General features: G+C 40.4%; 1 protein-coding gene across 1 annotated transcript; it reads right to left on the reverse strand.

Moving 5' to 3' along the window:
- Nucleotides 1–2,883: 2,883 nt before the first annotated feature.
- LOC139406049 (interleukin-1 receptor-like 1) lies at nt 2,884–18,303 on the reverse strand. Its single transcript, XM_071148512.1, has 12 exons — nt 18,118–18,303; nt 9,621–9,665; nt 9,311–9,410; nt 8,931–9,171; nt 8,247–8,430; nt 7,918–8,068; nt 7,534–7,602; nt 7,307–7,436; nt 6,991–7,139; nt 5,577–5,708; nt 5,048–5,212; nt 2,884–4,947 (listed from the first exon to the last, which is right to left on the reverse strand). The coding sequence occupies exons 1-12, from the start codon at nt 18,145–18,147 to the stop codon at nt 4,541–4,543; spliced, it is 1,803 nt and encodes a 600-aa protein (XP_071004613.1). The 5' UTR covers nt 18,148–18,303; the 3' UTR covers nt 2,884–4,540.
- Between the last annotated feature and the right edge of the window lie 2,064 nt (nt 18,304–20,367).

The raw sequence follows: 20,367 nt of genomic DNA on the forward strand, positions 1-20,367 counted from the left end.
AGATCAAACAATAATATTAAGGGATTAGAAATCCGTGGCTTGATTCATGTTTTCATTTTAAAACAACATATAGAATCTCTCCACGGCCTCATAGATGATCTAGATACTTTTGCTATCCTCTCTGGATTAAAACCAAATTATGATAATTTACTACATTTACAGTGCCTTGTGAAAGTATTCGGCCCCCTTGAACTTTGCGACCTTTTGCCACATTTCAGGCTTCAAACATAAAGATATAAAACTGTATTTTTTTGAAGAATCAACAACAAGTGGGACACAATCATGAAGTGGAACAACATTTATTGGATATTTCAAACTTTAACAAATCAAAAACTGAAAAATTGGGCGTGCAAAATTATTCAGCCCCCTTAAGTTAATACTTTGTAGCGCCACCTTTTGCTGCGATTACAGCTGTAAGTCGCTTGGGGTATGTCTCTATCAGTTTTGCACATCGAGAGACTGACATTTTTTCCCATTCCTCCTTGCAAAACAGCTCGAGCTCAGTGAGGTTGGATGGAGAGCATTTGTGAACAGCAGTTTTCAGTTCTTTCCACAGATTCTCGATTGGATTCAGGTCTGGACTTTGACTTGGCCATTCTAACACCTGGATATGTTTATTTTTGAACCATTCCATTGTAGATTTTGCTTTATGTTTTGGATCATTGTCTTGTTGGAAGACAAATCTCCGTCCCAGTCCCAGGTCTTTTGCAGACTCCATCAGGTTTTCTTCCAGAATGGTCCTGTATTTGGCTCCATCCATCTTCCCATCAATTTTAACTATCTTCCCTGTCCCTGCTGAAGAAAAGCAGGCCCAAACCATGATGCTGCCACCACCATGTTTGACAGTGGGAATGGTGTGTTCAGCTGTGTTGCTTTTACGCCAAACATAACGTTTTGCATTGTTGCCAAAAAGTTCAATTTTGGTTTCATCTGACCAGAGCACCTTCTTCCACATGTTTGGTGTGTCTCCCAGGTGGCTTGTGGCAAACTTTAAACAACACTTTTTATGGATATCTTTAAGAAATGGCTTTCTTCTTGCCACTCTTCCATAAAGGCCAGATTTGTGCAATATATGACTGTTGTCCTATGGACAGAGTCTCCCACCTCAGCTGTAGATCTCTGCAGTTCATCCAGAGTGATCATGGGCCTCTTGGCTGCATCTCTGATCAGTCTTCTCCTTGTATGAGCTGAAAGTTTAGAGGGACGGCCAGGTCTTGGTAGATTTGCAGTGGTCTGATACTCCTTCCATTTCAATATTATCGCTTGCACAGTGCTCCTTGGGATGTTTAAAGCTTGGGAAATCTTTTTGTATCCACATCCGGCTTTAAACTTCTTCACAACAGTATCTCGGAACTGCCTGGTGTGTTCCTTGTTCTTCATGATGCTCTCTGCGCTTTTGACGGACCTCTGAGACTATCACAGTGCAGGTGCATTTATACGGAGACTTGATTACACACAGGTGGATTGTATTTATCATCATTAGTCATTTAGGTCAACATTGGATCATTCAGAGATCCTCACTGAACTTATGGAGAGAGTTTGCTGCACTGAAAGTAAAGGGGCTGAATAATTTTGCACGCCCAATTTTTCAGTTTTTGATTTGTTAAAAAAGTTTGAAATATCCAATAAATGTCGTTCCACTTCATGATTGTGTCCCACTTGTTGTTGATTCTTCACAAAAAAATACAGTTTTATATCTCTATGTTTGAAACCTGAAATGTGGCAAAAGGTCGCAAAGTTCAAGGGGGCCTAATACTTTCGCAAGGCACTGTAGTATTGAATCACAAAAAAATTCAGATTTTACATTACCGTGTAGTTTACCAATTAAATGGTCTGACGAAGATGTGGACATACACGGTATACAAATCCCAAAAGAAAGAAATATTCTCACTCCAATATATTGTTATAGAAAGTTAGCAAAAATAAATAAGATCTTGCTAGCATGGAAAGGAAAATACCTGTCTATTTGTGAGAAAAAAATTGCTCTGATTAACTCTTTAGTCATATCACAGTTTACCTATTTGCTATGGTTTTGCCTACACCTAGTGACCTACTTTTTAAACTATATGAACAAAAAATATTAAATTATATTTGGAATGGCAAGCTAGACAAAATTAAAAGGGCCTATTTATATAACGAATATGAATTGAGGGCAGAAATGATTAAATATTAAAGCATTAGACCTCTCACTAAAGGCATCAGTTATGTAAAAGTTATACTTAAATCCAAAAGGGTTCTCTAGAAAATTGGTAGGAATGTCTCATCCTGTGTTCAAGAATGGCCTTTTCCCCTTTATTCAGATTACACCTGCTCACTTTGGGTTGTTTGAAAAGTAAATAATCTACAAAATATAGTTATTTTTTAAACAAGCCTTAGTTGGTTGCAATTTCAGTTAATCCACCTGAAAAGACAGAACAATTAATACAACAAATATTGTGGTTAAACTCAAAAATACTAATTGATTAAAACATTTGTTTTTGAATAATTGTTTAAAAAAGGTATAATTTTAGTGAATGATATAAATAGGACTGGTGGAGTTGTCACACATGCAGCTAACACAGACATTTGGAAAAGTCTGCTCTACAGAAAATTACAACCAACTAATTGCAGCCTTACCACAAAAATGGAGGAGGCAAGTAGAAGGGGAAAAAAGTACGTAACTTGTATGTCGGCCCTGTATTAAAGAATATATAAGGACCAAAAACAAAAACGGACATCTGTGCCATATACAGTTGAAGTCGGAAGTTTACATACATTTTAGCCAAATACATTTAAACTCAGTTTCACACAATTCCTAACATTTAATCCTAGTAAAAATGCCATGTCTTAGGTCAGTTAGGATCACCACTTTAAGAATGTGATAATAATAATAGTAGAGACTGATTTATTTCAGCTTTTATTTATTTCATCACATACCCAGTGGGTCAGAAGTTTACATACACTCAATTAGTATTTGGTATAATTGCTTTTAATTGTTTAACTTGGGTCAAATGTTTTGGGAAGCCTTCCACAATAAATTGGGTGAATTTTGGCCCATTCCTTGATTGAGGTCAGGGCTTTGTGATGGCCACTCCAATACCTTGACTTTGTTGTCCTTAAGCCATTTTGCCACAACTTTGGAAGTATGCTTGGGGTCAATGTCCATTTGGAAGACCCATTTGCGACCAAGCTTTAACTTCCTGACTGATATCTTGAGATGTTGCTTCAATATATCCACATAATTTTAGTTCCTCATGATGCCATCTAATTTGTGAAGTGCACCAGTCCCTCCTGCAGCAAAGCACCCCAACAACATGATGCTGTCACCCCCGTGCTTTATGGTTGGGATGGTGTTCTTCAGCTTGCAAGCCTCCCCCTTTTTCCTCCAAACATAGCAATGGCCATTATGGTCAGACAGTTCTAGTTTTGTTATCAGACCAGAGGACATTTCTCCAAAAAGTACAATCTTTGTCCCCATGTGCAGTTGCAAACCATAGTCTGGCTTTTTTTATGGTGGTTCTGGAGCAGTGGCTTCTTCCTTGCTGAGCGGCCTTTCAGGTTATGTCAATATAGGACTTGTTTTACTGTGGATATATGTACTATTGGACCTGTTTCCTCCAGCATCTTCACAAAGTCTTTTGCTGTTGTTCTGGGATTGATTTGCACTTTTCACACCAAAGTAAATTAATCTCTAGGAGACAGAACAAGTCTCCATCCTGAGGGGTATGACGGCTGCGTGGTCCCATGGTGTTTATACTTGTGTACTATTGTTTGTACAGATGAACATGGTACCTTCAGGCGATTTGAAATCACTCCCAACGATGAACCAGACTTGTGGATGTCTAAAAAAATGTTTTATGAGGTCTTGGCTGATTTCTTTGGATTTTCCCATGATGTCAAGCAAAGAGGCACTGAGTTTGAAGGTAGGCCTTGAAATACATCCACAGGTACTCCTCCAATTGACTGAAATTATGTCAATTAGACTATCAGAAGCTTGACTTCAACTGTATGTCACTATGGCAGCTGCCATAGACAGGTTGGTTGTTTAGCAACAAAACAGACGTGCACAAATATGGGGCAAAACAGAACGGGGTTGGTTTAGGTAGTTTACAAGTTGTCAACAATGTTTAGTCTCCAATGTTTATTGAAAACATAAAAAAGTTCCACAATGAACACTTGTTCTCTCAGAAATACATTGTTACAGTTGTTGGTTAGTAAGCAAGCACATTTTGCCATATTAGCATAAAAATGACATCAGTCAAAATACCTAAAAACAAGACATGGAATCAAGAACAAGATAAAACTAGCTGAAATTAGCCACTTACTATTCCCACATGGCAGTTTCTTGTCATTGTTGCTAGCCATCCAGAATCACAACAACACACGGCCTTCTGCCACATTGTACACATCGTTTTTGTGACGTTCTCAGCTAACCTGTGTATATCTCTGCACAGCACTGGAATAATTAATGATATTTCTATGAATGGAATAAGGATTTTCAGAGAACCCAGACCTCCACACGCACTTCAAGTCCTCAGACCTGATTGTTCACATAGAACAGTCATATTAACTGGTTGTCAAAACTAGTTGAGCGCGGCCAAGGCATCATGTAACGCACCCTCTTCCAGAAGCTTGAGTTGGGCAGCGTCGACCCACGCCTTCCCTCATGCCACATTAAGGGGGCACTCTTGCGGACCAGGTGCTGCAGGTCGGGGGGCAGGTGTGTGTAGCCACCCTCCCCCATGTCCCCCAGCTGGATGAGGATAACGTTCATCTCACTGTGGACCAGAGCCTGGAGGAGCCCCACCTGACAGTCATAGTCCTCCGCTGTGGTCAACGAAGACGAGTAGCCCCATTGGCCACATGACCCTTGACCTCCTGAGCCTGACCATGTGCTTGAGCTGGGGGTCAGGATGACAATCAGCCTCCTGCTCAGCCGCATGCAGTCCTCCACCAACTCCATGTCGTCTGGGGACAACAGAACAGAGAGGAGAGGGAGAAGTTAACTTTTGACTTTAGTACTGTTTATTGCTTCTTAGAGGGTAGGACACAGTCTGAAAGAACCAACCTTTCCCAGGTAAGTCGTCTCTGCCGTGGATGAAGAGTCTAAAGCCACACTTCTGCTCCAGGACAGTGGGCAGAACAATGCTCACAAAGTGACACACTTTCTCCTCCCTTTCCTTGTCTACACCATCCATCTGGTAGACAACGTAAGCATCATAGACCTTCCCATCTGAAAACTCAGACAAAGAGGTTTCTGTCAAACCTCAGCAGGAAAGGACTAGATTGTAGAGATTTGATTAAATTCTAGTTGAACTGAAATGTAGTTATTTTAATTTAAATTTGCCCATTACTTCTACACTTGCAGTGGGATTGACCCCAGCCGGGACCTGTTGAGAAGGGCCTACTGCAGACAACTGCACTGCACAATCAGTGGGCCATGCTTCAGTGTGGTGACTAAGAAGTAAATGTAGTAATATGTTTATATGGTATCCAATACTATTTAGATCATGTAGGCTGAATAAGCATTTCTGTACAATGAAAAATATTTGTGAAATAGCATCATTACACTTCAGTGGGTGGCTAGATGTTCTTACCCTCAGATCGACCACAGCATTTGAAAACTCCACGGAAGAGGAGCGCCAGATCGATGACAAATACTTTGACAGCCACAGCAGCTAGCAAGAAGAAGAGCAGTAGCACCACACATAGACCCATAAACATAAACCCTGTTGGGGGGGAGACAGGGAGAACACAACACCAAGAAAGTTACAGAGTTTGCATGTGTGATTTTGTGTGTCTGTGTGACATATACAGTTGAAGTCGGAAGTTTACATACACCTTAGCCAAATACATTTAAACTCAGTTTCACAATTCCTGACATGTAATCCTTGTAAAAATTCACTGTCTTAGGATCACCACTTTATTTTAAGAATGTGAAATGTCAGAACAATAGTAGAGAGAATGAGTTATTTCAGCTTTCATCACATTCCCAGTGGGTCAGCATTGCCTTTAAATTGTTTAACTTGGGACAACTGTTTCGGGTAGCCTTCCACAAGCTTCCCACAATAAGCTGGGTGAATTTTGGCCCATTCCTCCTGACAGAGCTGGTCTAACTGAGTCAGGTTTGTTGGCCTCCTTGCTCACACTCACTTTTTCAGTTCTGCCCACAGATTTTCAATAGGATTGAGGTCAGGGCTTTGTGATGGCCACTCCAATACCTTGACTTTGTTGTCATTAAGTAATTTTGCCACAACTTTGTAAGTATGCATGGGGTCATTGTCCATTTGGAAGACCCATTTGTGACCAAGCTTTAACTTCCTGACTGATATCTTGAGATGTTGCTTCAATATATCCACATAATTTTCCTCCCTCATGATGCCATCTAGTTTGTGAAGTGCACCAGTCCCTCCTGCAGCAAAGCACCCCCACAACATGATGCTGCCACCCCCGTGCTTCACAGTTGGGATGGTGTTCTTCGGCTTGCAAGCCTCCCCCTTTTTCCTCCAAACATAACGGTGGTCATTATGGCCAAACAGTTCTATTTTTGTTTCATCCAACCAGAGGACATTTCTCCAAAAAGTACAATCTTTGTCCCCATGTGCAGTTGCAAACTGTAGTATGGGTGTTTTATGGCGGTTTTGGAGCAGTGGCTTCTATAGGACTCGTTTTACTGTGGATACAGACGCTTTTGTTACTGTTTCCTCCAGAATCTTCACAAGGTCCTTTGCTGTTGTTCTGGGATTGATTTGCACTTCTCGCACCAAATGACGTTCATCTCTAGGAAACTGAAAACGTCTCCTTCCTGAGCGGTATGACAGTTTCGTGGTCCCATGGTGATTATACTTGCATACTATTGTTTGTACAGATGAAGGTGGAGTGGTTGATGGAGTGATGTAATTTGTGGAGTGGTTGAAAACCTAGTTTTAATGACTCCAACCAAAGTGTATGTAAACTTCCAACTTCAACTGTATGTCTGTGTGATGTTTGTTTTAGAGTGTGTGCACTAACCTCTTAGCTTGAGAGTAACCACTGCATAATTCCATTTCTGGTCGTTCATTGCAACACATGTGAACTTTGACTGGAGGTCCCTCATAGTCACTGTGTTTATGGTCAGGATAGCTGTGAAGATACTCCGCATTGAAGATACCTCCACCTCGCTACAGTAACACATACACACAAAACATTCACACAGCAAATTCTCAACAGTGAATCTGGGGTCTTGCTTTCAAGGAAATGTGTTAATTCTGTAACCTTGTTCTCAAAAACAAGTGTGTGTGTGCTTGTGTGTATGCATGAATCCATGTGTGTGCATGTGTGTACCTACCTGGTGGTGTTCACCGAGTAGCCTTGCTGCTGCGAGCGCACTTTCACTCCATTTATCTCCCACCACACGTGACAGTTGTCTTCAATGTTCTGCCCACAAAACGCTTCACACCTCAACTTCTTAGTGGTGTCTATGAAGAACAAGAGATACTATGAAGACAGAGAGATATTTCCTGGGCAAACCAAATCAAGCACAACACAAGTATTTGAGCCAGGTTTGATCCCTACACAGGTCAGTGGTCTCTGTGCTTCCGTTTATAGGCAGGTTGATCTGAGGAGGATGCGAGGCAGAGGGAGCTGATGAGACAAACACACAGATTAGTCAGAAAGATACTTTTGGATACATTCAAAACGTTGTTATTGATGATTGTTGCTGCCACAAAGACCACATGTGATATGAGGGTCACTTTTGATGTTTTTGATTCTGTTTGTTTGATATAAATGGAGTCTAATGTACCTAGTGTAGCCTAATAACCTGCTGTAATGTAGCCTAGAGTTTCCATGTTTGCTGACCCGGCTGCCATCTTGGATGAGGTTTCAGCAAAGCTAAAATCAAATAAATAAACTGCTGAGAGGATTGACAGAGCGGTCATCAAGTCACAACCTACATACCTTGGATCTTTAGTCTCCTGGATGCAGAAGTTTTGAGAACCGTCCCATTGTGCTCCCACGTGCACACACACGTATAGATGCCCTCGTCTGCTTTGGAGGCGCCATACACCCACAGATTTCTCTCAGACTCGTTTGGAATGAGACTGAAATTCTGAAGTTAAAGACAAACAATTTGACAAACTTCTTTGCTGAAATAGCAGTAACACACCTGATTCCACTAATCAAGAGCAGGTGCAACCCTTAGGAGCTTTAGGACAGGAGTTGAGAACCAATGTTGAATAGTTTTACAGACTTGAGGTTTGTGTTAGCATTCCGGTCATGTTCAGTACCTTATACCAGGCTAAGTTTTCTTTTCCATCTTGGCATACTTTTTCCACGGGTTCAGGACATGGGATAGCGATGTTTTCTGCTGACTCTGAGATATCGTTAAACAGGACTGAATGATCGAACGGTTGGGCTTTGACAACAATCACCTCTGTCACAAAAATTAGGCAGGTGTCTGCTGCCTTTCTCCTGGAACATAAGCATATACAGTGTACCAGTTATCCAAAAGGGAACCAACAGGGTTCTAACTGAGGGCCAGCCGAAGAACCCTTTTAGGCTGTAGAGAGCAAATGTTTTTTTCTAAGAGTATATACAGCCTGAAACTAAGCAGTATAAAAACGTGGAACGTTTCCTTACAAGTCTTGGTTGGTCCTTCAGTGGGTCGAATATTGAGACAAAATATCCACAGGAAAGTATTATTTACCCAACTTTTTAGAGTGCCAGAACTGCCGTTGAAATTTTAATCACCTGGCACATGCTCAAAACCATGTAAACAACTGCAGAATTTCCGTCAGTATGCAGGGACCCTAAGGTTTGTTCTTTGTAAATGTGCATGCCTACCCTAGCCCTATGTACACATCCAGGTTCAACACTAACCCTAGACTCAACCCTCACCCTCCCAAACAGGGCTCCCCCGCTCTCAACTACCAATGTAACCCCTAAACACACACACACAGTTGTTGTATTACCAGTAGGTGTAGTACTGATCAGAGTCGTTGATTAAAAGGGGGAGGAAGAAGAGCACTGGTCCATGATGATGCACACGCTCTTCCTCAGAGGACGGGAGCTCTTGGGTTCTGTTTCTGTACCAGGTAAACTCAGTCACGCTGGCCCAAACCAACTCACTCAGGTCATAGTAGGCTGGCAAACTAAGGGCCTCCCCCTCTGTCACAGTAGTTTCATACTTGTCAAATAGTTGACATGGGGACTCTGCCAAAACATGAACATACATTACCCGATTAAGTTGCATGTGAAGGAAAAGAGGTCTATTGTTCAAGGTACAATATATTCACTATACATTGTAATAATGGGATGTAGAAATGTGTGAAATCTGAAGAAGATGCTATACCTGTGTAATGACCTATTGTAGTGGGGTTTAAGGACATTTCTCTCTGGGCAGAAATCCTAGTCAAACTGAGGAGCAGGAACATGAGACCACCATCCACCAACTTCAAGACAAGGGGAACAAAAAATAGAATGTTACCTTATTGTAAAGTCGGATAGGAACTATCATTCCACACAATACCATATAACAAAACATCAGGACCATGCTTTACTTGTTTTTACAATAAATGACATACTTATTTTCAAGAGGGAATAAAATACATATGCAGAAAACATTTTTAGGTTCAGAGTGAAGAATTACTGAAAGAGCATACCCTGAATGTGAAGGAGCACATTTTCTGTAAAACAGGAACTTGCAACTAGAAAGAACAAAAGTCACATTTCTCATTCAATATGTTGTTAGGATATCCTGTTATAGATACAGCAGAAATTATGAAAATTGAAATGTTGACATAATATGGATGATTGAAATGGCCATTTAACATATCAAGCTTGAATGAAGAAACCATGACCTCTATGGAAAATATAGATGTTTAAAAAAAACAACATCAAATCATTTTGGTGCTATTTTCACAAGCATAAAGTGAGTTTTTAAAACTCTTAGTACAAAACTCCAAACTGGTAACACTTAATGCAGAAAGTCACAGCCGAAACCTTTTTGTGCATTAATTTGGTTTGGAGACGTATTTTACCACACAACCTATTATCCAAAATATAAGTTTACTGTGAAATACCATGCAAACATTTATTTAATCAGCAAACACTTCTCAATTTAGTCATTTTAACAACCAGTTAATCCATTAGAAAAAATGATGTACAGTAAATTGCAGTACATTACACTGTTTTCACATTAGGCAATACACTTTCAATACCCATCAAATATACTGAAAATCTAAATTGCCATAATTTCTGTGATCAAAGGTTCATTGAATACATCTTTCACAATAATTGATGCAAAATATAAATGTATTGTTCAGATATAAATTACAGCTAGAAATGAATTTTCCCCAAAATCTACCAAGTTTTAGTACAGGGAATAATTCATATTCATCCAGTGACCATTTAAAGCGTTTAAAACCCAGATATGGTCTCTATGCCAGGGTTCTCCCCAAATAAGAGAGCGCTGAGCCACCTTGTTGACTTGGCTGCGTCACTATGTAATGATTTCAGAGCAAATTAAACAGATATTTAGTAATGAGTATATATTTGATCGCCAATGACATTGTTGTGAATTTTGAAACAGGCTGTTTATAAATTCAGTTATCATGTTCCTCAATTAATTACGTCCATCCATGTCTGAGGACACCGGGAGATGTAGAAACCAACCACTAGGGGCAACAGTGATGTTACAGGGATGTTACCTTCAAGTAGGTTTCGGTTTTGCTAGGGTGTTGTGGATGGGCGTAAGCATCTGCTTCTGGTGTAAAAGGTTGCATATTTCGTTTTAAGCCTATCCCAAACCTTAACCATTCTGAGCTAATACCTACCCTTAATATTTTGGAGTTAATGACTAAACTTAACCTTAAACACTTCAAAATTTGACATTTGGAACAACTTTTTGTTCGTATGAGAAACATGAATGAATGTCTAATACTTGTTGCAGCATTCAGCGCATTTCAGCAGTAGGCCATCTCAACACAGAGTGCACACAGGAAGTGCAGAACACATCCCGAGTATAGCTTTGTTGAATCATAAAAACTTTGTAACAGTTGTCAAACAAGGGTCAAATGAGCAAAGTTGCTAAGCTTGCTAGATAATATCCTTCAAAGATTGACAGAACATTTTGTTACATTAAAGCCTTATTATAAAAGGGATTCAATTGTTCTTTTTTTTCACACAACACTGAAATGGCAACACAAAAGCAGGTTTTTGGAAATGTTTGCAATAAAAAAAAATATATATACATATAAATATACATACATATATATATATACATACATATATATATATATATATATATATATAAAAACTTAAATATGAGTTTTCTTCACAGCCCACGGCCATATTTCTTGTCGGTCCAAATTATTAGCAGGGTAGTTTGCAACGGTAACCCCTCCAGCCCTCATTTTTAATGGAGTTTGCAAGTGTACAATTATGTCCACTTCGGGGCCTGAAACGCCCCATAATAAAATGTGCGATGATTGTACACCAGCTAAGAAAAGTCTTCCAAAACGTCAATATGTAGTCAACATACAAGTGTAACTAAAAACTAATGTAAATAAGTTAGAAATTGTGCTACTAATGCACAAACACGTGTCATTAAATCAATTTTGTTTTTGTTTGGTTAGCTTCTGGAAATTGTAGAAATATTTTTTTCTTATTCACACTAACGTGAGTTTGTTAATTTGCTAGCTATCATACAGTAGGTATATATTAATAATTCTATAGTTATCATAAGTAGACATGCAATCATGATTGACGTAGCGCAAATAAAGCACCCACAAGCTACCCGTAGCTGAAAACAAACATTGCGGGATGATCGAGTGACAAATTTCCAGGCAAGGGCGGTCCATTTAAAAATGATTCCTTCCTCCCTAGCCCTGCAACTCGTCAGACATCATCAGAAGTATCCACTTCATTTGATGGATGTGCAACATAGCTTCAGCGTGTAAAACAGCTAGAAAGATGTGTCAGCAATCGAGTAATTGTCTCTGGCCCCCTTCCAGTTAGGGGGGGTGATGAGCTCTACAGCAGAGTCTCACAACTCAATTGCTGGTTGAAAATTGTTTTCTGCCCCTCCCAAATGATAGCATTTGTAGATAATTGGCCCTCTTTCTGGGACTCACCCACAAGCAGGACCAAGCCTGGCCTGCTGAGGAGTGAAGGACTCCATCCTAGCTGGAGGGGTGCTCTTTTCTTATCTACCAACATACCAACATAGCTTTACCTCCTCTAGCTCCACAATGAAATAGGGTGCAGGCCAGGCAGCAGGCTGTTAGCCAGCCTGCCAGCTTAGTGGAGTCTGCCACTAGCACAGTAAGTGGTCAGCTCAGCTATCCCCATTGAGACCGTGTCTGTGCCTCGACCTGGGTTGGGCAAAACTAAACATGGCGGTGTTCGCCTTAGCAATCTCACTAGGATAAAGACCTCCTCCATTCCTGTCATTATTGAAAGATATAGTGATACCTCACATCTCAAAATAGGGCTACTTAATGTTAGATCCCTTACTTCAAAGGCAATTATAGTCAATGAACTAATCACTGATCATAATCTTGATGTGATTGGCTTGACTGAAACATGGCTGAAGCCTGATGAATTTACTGTGTTAAATGAGGCCTCAACTCCTGGTTACACTAGTGACCATATCCCCCATGCATCCCGCAAAGGCAGAGGTGTTGCTATCATTAACGATAGCAAATTTCAATTTACAAAAAAAAAAAAAAACGTATTTTGAGCTTCTAGTCATGAAATCTATGCAGCCTACTCAATCACTTTTTATAGCTACTGTTTACAGGCCTCCTGGGCCATATACAGCGTTCCTCATTGAGTTCCCTGAATTCCTATCGGACCTTGTAGTCATAGCAGATAATATTCACATTTTTGGTGACTTTAATATTCACGTGGAAAAGTCCACAGACCCACTGCAAAAGGCTTTCGGAGCCATCATCAACTCAGTGGGTTTTGTCCAACATGTCTCTGGACCTACTCACTGTCAGAGTCATACTCTGGACCTAGTTTTGTCACATGGAATAAATGTTGTGGATCTTAATGTTTTTCCTCATAATCCTGGACTATCGGACCACCATTTTATTACGTTTGCAATTGCAACAAATAATCTGCTCAGACCCCAACCAAGGAGCATCAAAAGTCGTGCTATAAATTCACAGACAACACAAAGATTCCTTGATGCCCTTCCAGACTCCCTCTGCCTACCCAAGGACATCAGAGGACAAAAATCAGTTAACCACCTAACTGAGGAACTCAATTTAACCTTGCGCAATACCATAGATGCAGTTGCACCCCTAAAAAATAAAAGCATTTCTCATAAGAAACTAGCTCCCTGGTATACAGCAAATACCAGAGCTCTGAAGCAAGCTTCCAGAAAATTGGAACGGAAATTGTGCCACACCAAACTGGAAGTCTTCCGATGAGCTTGGAAAGACAGTACCATGCAGTATCGAAGAACCCTTACTGCTGCTCGATCATCCTATTTTTCCAACTTAAATGAGGAAAATAAGAACAATCCGAAAAAATATATATACTGTCGCAAAGCTAACTAAAAAGAAGCATTCCCCAAGAGAGGATGGCTTTCACTTCAGCAGTAATAAATTAATGAACTTCTTTGAGGAAAAGATCATGATTATTAGAAAGCAAATTATGGACTCTTTAAATCTAGGTATTCCTTCAAAGCTCAGTTGTCCTGAGTCTGTACAACTCTGCCAGGACCGAGGATCAAGTGTTTTAGTATCTCTTGACACAATGATGAAAATAATCACAGCCACTAAACCTTCAAGCTGCATACTGGACCCTATTCCAACTAAACTACTGAAAGAGCTGCTTCCTGTGCTTGGCCCTCCTATGTTGAACATAATAAACGGCTCTCTATACACCGGATGTGTAACAAACTCACTAAAAGTGGCAGTAATAAAGCCTCTCTTGAAAAAGCCAAACCTTGACCCAGAAAATATTTTTGTTTAAATATCGGCCAATATTGAATGTTCCATTCCTCTATTTTTTTTTTAGAAAAGGCTGTTGCGCAGCAACTCACTGCCTTCCTGAAGACAAACAATGTATACGAAATGCTTCAGTCTGGTTTTAGACCCCTTCATAGCACTGAGACTGCACGTGTGAAGGTGGTAAATTACCTTTTAATGGCATCAGAACGAGGCTCTTCATCTGTCCTCGTGCTCCTAGACCTTAGTGCTGCTTTTGATACCATCGATCACCACATTCTTTTGGAGAGATTGGAAACCCAAATTGGTCTACACGGACAAGTTCTGGCCTGGTTTAGATCTTATCTGTAGGAAAGACATCCGTTTGTCTCTGTGAATGGTTAGTCCTCTGACAAATCAACTGTACATTCCGGTGTTCCTCAAGGTTCCGTTTTAGGACCACTATTGTTTTCACTATATATTTTACCTCTTGGGGATGTCATTCGAAAACGTAATGTTAACTTTCACTGCTATGCGGATGACACACAATTGGTACATTTCAATGAAACATGGTGAAGCCCCAAAATTACCCTCGCTAGAAGCCTGTGTTTCAGACATAAGGAAGTGGATGGCTGCAAACGTTCTACTTTTAAACTCGGACAAAACAGAGATGCTTGTTCTAGGTCCCAAGAAACAAAGAGATCTTCTGTTGAATCTGACAATTAATCTTAATGGTTGTACAGTCGTCTCAAATAAAACTGAAGGACCTCAGCGCTACTCTGGACCCTGATCTCTCTTTTGACGAACATATCAAAACTGTTTCAAGGACAGCTTTTTTCCATCTACGTAACATTGCAAAAGTCAGAAACTTTGTCCAAAAATTATGCAGAAAAATTAATCCATGCTTTTGTTACTTTTAGGTTAGACTACTGCAATGCTCTACTTTCCGGCTACCCGGATAAAGCGCAAAATAAACTTCAGTTTGTGCTAAATATGGCTGCTAGAATCCTGACTGAAACCCCAAAAAGTTAGTTTTACTGCTAACCTACAAAGCAATACATGGGCTTTCTCCTACCTATCTCTCTGATTTGGTCCTGCTGTACATACAGTGCCTTGCGAAAGTATTCGGCCCCCTTTAACTTTGCGACCTTCTGCCACATTTCAGGCTTCAAACATAAAGATATAAAACTGTATTTTTTTGTGAAGAATCAACAACAAGTGGGACACAATCATGAAGTGGAACGACATTTATTGGATATTTCAAACTTTTTTAACAAATCAAAAAATGAAAAATTGGGCGTGCAAAATTATTCAGCCCCTTTACTTTCAGTGCAGCAAACTCTCTCCAGAAGTTCAGTGAGGATCTCTGAATGATCCAATGTTGACCTAAATGACTAATGATGATAAATACAATCCACCTGTGTGTAATCAAGTCTCCGTATAAATGCACCTGCACTGTGATAGTCTCAGAGGTCCGTTAAAAGCGCAGAGAGCATCATGAAGAACAAGGAACACACCAGGCAGGTCCAAGATACTGTTGTGGAGAAGTTTAAAGCCGGATTTGGATACAAAAATATTTCCCAAGCTTTAAACATCCCAAGGAGCACTGTGCAAGCGATAATATTGAAATGGAAGGAGTATCAGACCACTGCAAATCTACCAAGACCTGGCCGTCCCTCTAAACTTTCAGCTCATACAAGGAGAAGACTGATCAGAGATGCAGCCAAGAGGCCCATGATCACTCTGGATGAACTGCAGAGATCTACAGCTGAGGTGGGAGACTCTGTCCATAGGACAACAATCAGTCGTATATTGCACAAATCTGGCCTTTATGGAAGAGTGGCAAGAAGAAAGCCATTTCTTAAAGATATCCATAAATAGTGTTGTTTAAAGTTTGCCACAAGCCACCTGGGAGACACACCAAACATGTGGAAGAAGGTGCTCTGGTCAGATGAAACCAAAATTAAACTTTTTGGCAACAATGCAAAACGTTATGTTTGGCGTAAAAGCAACACAGCTGAACACACCATCCCCACTGTCAAACATGGTGGTGGCAGCATCTTGGTTTGGGCCTGCTTTTCTTCAGCAGGGACAGGGAAGATGGTTAAAATTGATGGGAAGATGGATGGAGCCAAATACAGGACCATTCTGGAAGGAAACCTGATGGAGTCTGCAAAAGACCTGAGACTGGGACGGAGATTTGTCTTCCAACAAGACAATGATCCAAAACATAAAGCAAAATCTACAATGGAATGGTTCAAAAATAAACATATCCAGGTGTTAGAATGGCCAAGTCAAAGTCCAGACCTGAATCCAATCGAGAATCTGTGGAAAGAACTGAAAACTGCTGTTCACAAATGCTCTCCATCCAACCTCACTGAGCTCGAGCTGTTTTGCAAGGAGGAATGGGAAAAAATGCCAGTCTCTCGATGTGCAAAACTGATAGAGACATACCCCAAGCGACTTACAGCTGTAATCGCAGCAAAAGGTGGCGCTACAAAGTATTAACTTAAGGGGGCTGAATAATTTTGCACGCCCAATTTTTCAGTTTTTGATTTGTTAAAAAAGTTTGAAATATCCAATAAATGTCGTTCCACTTCATGATTGTGTCCCACTTGTTGTTGATTCTTCACAAAAAAATACAGTTTTATATCTTTATGTTTGAAGCCTGAAATGTGGCAAAAGGTCGCAAAGTTCAAGGGGGCCGAATACTTTCGCAAGGCACTGTACCTACACGTACGCTACGGTCACAAGACGCAGGCCTCCTACTTGTTCCTAGAATTTCTAAGCAAACCGATGGAGGCAGGGCTTTCTCCTATAGAGCTCCATTTTTATGAAATGGTCTGCCTACCCATGTGAGAGACGCAAACTCGGTCTCAACCTTTAAGTCTTTACTGAAGACTCATCTCTTCAGTGGGTCATATGATTGAGTGTAGTCTGGCCCAGGAGTGTGAAGGTGAACGGAAAGGCTCTGGAGCAACGAACCGCCCTTGCTGTCTCTGCCTGGCCGGTTCCCCTCTTTCCAATGGGATTCTCTGCCTCTAACCCTAATTACAGGGGCTTAGTCACTGGCTTACTGGTGCTCTTTTATGCCGTCCCTAGGAGGGGTGCGTCACTTGAGTGGGTTGAGTCACTGATGTGATCTTCCTGTCTGGGTTGGCCCTTGGGTTGTGCCGTGGCGGAGATCTTTGTGGGCTATACTCGGCCTTGTCTCAGGATGGTAAATTGGTGGTTGAAGATATCCCTCTAGTGGTGTGGGGGCTGTTCTTTGGCAAAGTGGGTGGGGTTATATCCTTCCTGTTTGGCCCTGGTATCATCGGATGGGGCCAAAGTGTCTCCTGACCCCTCCTGTCTCAGCCTCCAGTATTTATGCTGCAGTAGTTTATGTGTCGGGGGGCTAGGGTCAGTTTGTTATATCTGGAGTACTTCTCCTGTCTTATCCGGTGTCCTGTGTGAATTTAAGTATGCTCTCTCTAATTCTCTCTTTCTTTCTCTCTCTCAGAGGACCTGAGCCCTAGGACCATGCCTCAGGACTACCTGGCATGATGACTCCTTGCAGTCCCATCTGATATCTGTCCCAGATATCAGCTGATGTACGAAGGGCTATATAAATACATTTGATTTGATGGCAGAGGGGTTAGCGTGTCTTTTAAGTGTTTGGAATGTTGCCCAGCTGTATGTATATATTTCCAGGACAAATACAGAGAAGTTCATGTTATTTGACATTTTCTAACACTGGAAAGTTTTTACTGGAAAAATCCAACTCTAACTCCGTAGCGGTGCATGGGTAAAATGTGTTGTGATAATTGCGTTGTTTGTTCTATAACCTGTTAATTCATATGCCTTGCGACCGTGACAAAACCCAAATAAATTCAACCACACCTTTGTTTTTATCACAAAACCAGATAGCAACCTCTGTCCAGTGAAGTCCACAATGCATAGTGCATGTACAGTAACAAACCGTTGCATGGCCAAGTAAGTTTCCGACTATAAACAACTATTAACCACAGAGTTACCGCAAGTTACAAAGAAAACATGAGCTGCCTCCACTATTCCATCACCATTTAAACTTTAACATTTAAACATAATCAAATCACCTCTGCTTGGTCTAATACAGTGACAACTAAAATCTACACAATAATTTAGTCCAGTCAACGTAAACTAAATATAATGTGGCTGTCTGGTTTCTGTGTGCATGTAGAAAAACATGTTGACTCACCGTACTTGTAGAAAAAAAAAGTTTTGTCATTAGCGTTTATCATTTTGTCATACAGTACACGCTTTACATTTTTGTTGTCCTAGGCTTCCTGGCTAAAATGCTTGTTCACTAGCCTAACCAAATATGTTTATTACTAAACCAAGATAGACCACATCTTGTCCTTTCAAAAAAGAACAAACGAATCATAGTGGGCAGAGCCAAGCACGCGCTAGCACACGTGCCTATTTCCGTTAGGGAACGCCTACTCTGAAGTGCGCGTGTGCAATTACCCAATTCGCTTTAACAATCGTTCTGAACGACACAATTTTTTACAACTTTGGCAAAGGGTAAAGTCTACAAAACTTAGTCCACGATGTTTGTAACATATTCTAGTTCTGGGAACATAACATTTAATTTAGATCAAATGTTTAATCGATGAGAACATTTGCAGAACGTCTGCCAAAATCCATCTCTTTCCATCTTCTACCACTGCCACCCACTGCGCTCCCTCGGAAACGCCAAGCGGATGCTTCACATTTATACATCCGGTGAAATATCTCATTGTTTTGTGGCATAATTTAAATTCGTGGGCAATGTTATCTAGTTAACGTTAGCCTTCTACATCTAACTACATATAACTTAGATCCTCTCAGGCCAGGCACAACAATGTATGAATTAATGGTTGGATCAGATTTTCCGTTATAATCATTGGCAAGTACGGAGAATTAAGTAAAACCACAAGTCCAAATCCCTATCTCCAGTCGTGTCTAATTTAGGAAAGGGACAATTTTAGCTAGCTGGCTAGCTAGCCACCGGCGGACAGCAACACAATGAGTTGCAACAATTCAAGTTTTTCTGTCAATGACATGGAGTAAGTTTAGTAGACTTTACCCTTTAGTTATGATTATTTAATTTATCTTAATATATATATATATATATATATATATATATATATATATAATCTAGGGCCTCCCAAGTGGCGCTGTATCACAGTGCTTGTGGCGTCACTGCAACCAGCTGTGACCGGGAGTCTCAATGGACGGTGCACAATTGTCCCAGTGTCGTCCGGGTTAGGGGAGGGTTTGGCCAAGGGGGCCGCATGACTCGACCTTCGCCTCTCCCAAGGCCGTTGGAAATCACAACATTGGGGGTAAAATACCCCCCAAAATATATACAGTATATTTTTCCGCTTTGACATTACATATTAGTTTTTGTAGATTGTTTATTTAAAAAAAATGCTATTACATCTATTTTGATCACACATTGTAACACAATAAAATGTGAAGAAATCCAGGTCTGAAGACTTTGGCAAGGCAGGTATTAGTCACACGCTTCACACAGCCATATCACATTGAAACACCCATGTGTTTCAAATACCCATGGTTTATATGCAAGTCCTAACATAGACTTGGACTATGTGTGTTCCAAACTCTGAGGAGCTGTATATAATAGAAATATACAATTTACATAATGTAAATTATGAATATGTTGTATTGACTGAAATTTTAATTGTATTTAGAACCTTTGCTCACATGCTTTGGCAATAACAGACCGTTTGAATGACAAGCTGAGAGTCAACTATCAAATCTTACGCTGATACTATGATGTCTAAATTGTGTTTTCACTAAGGAGATGGGAAAACACAAATAATAATAGATCTCTTGCACAAGCAGGTTGAAGGGAGTGGGTCTCTTCAGTACAGTCTTCAACTGTATCGGAAGAAAATACTGTACACTGGATTGCAAACTCAGCCCTTTATTATTTAAGCTTAAAAGCCATCAGTGACTCCAGGAAGTCTTGCAATACTATCTCTAGGAGAGAGCTTGTTAAGTATTTTTCGAGAATGACAGTAATTAATCAGGATTTAGCCAAGGCCCTATTACTTTTTGCATGGTTTGCAATCAGTTAATGCTCACTAAGGGATTATTGTACAGCCTGGCAGTGGAACAGCTGTTACATTCACTCTGAATTTGAATCTGAATAATAAAAGCTTTTTGAGGAAGCGGATAAATACTTTTTTAAGGCACACCATTCTAAACGTTACTCGATGTTAGGTTAGCATTTTTGTATGGATAATTTTCTGACATTTGGTGTTCAATGACATGACAGAAATCATTAGATCCACGACTGACTACCTATATAACTGTGTCTGTCAGTCAATGTAATTTGCTTCATGAAGATGTGTTATCTTTACCGAATGAAATGTCATTTCTCAGCAATGTGGGTGGAGTTACATTACAGTCAGGAGAAACTGGACTTTGACTGTTGACC

The sequence above is a fragment of the Oncorhynchus clarkii genome, chromosome 3 (genome assembly GCF_045791955.1).
Source record: "Oncorhynchus clarkii lewisi isolate Uvic-CL-2024 chromosome 3, UVic_Ocla_1.0, whole genome shotgun sequence".
NCBI lineage: Eukaryota > Metazoa > Chordata > Actinopteri > Salmoniformes > Salmonidae > Oncorhynchus > Oncorhynchus clarkii.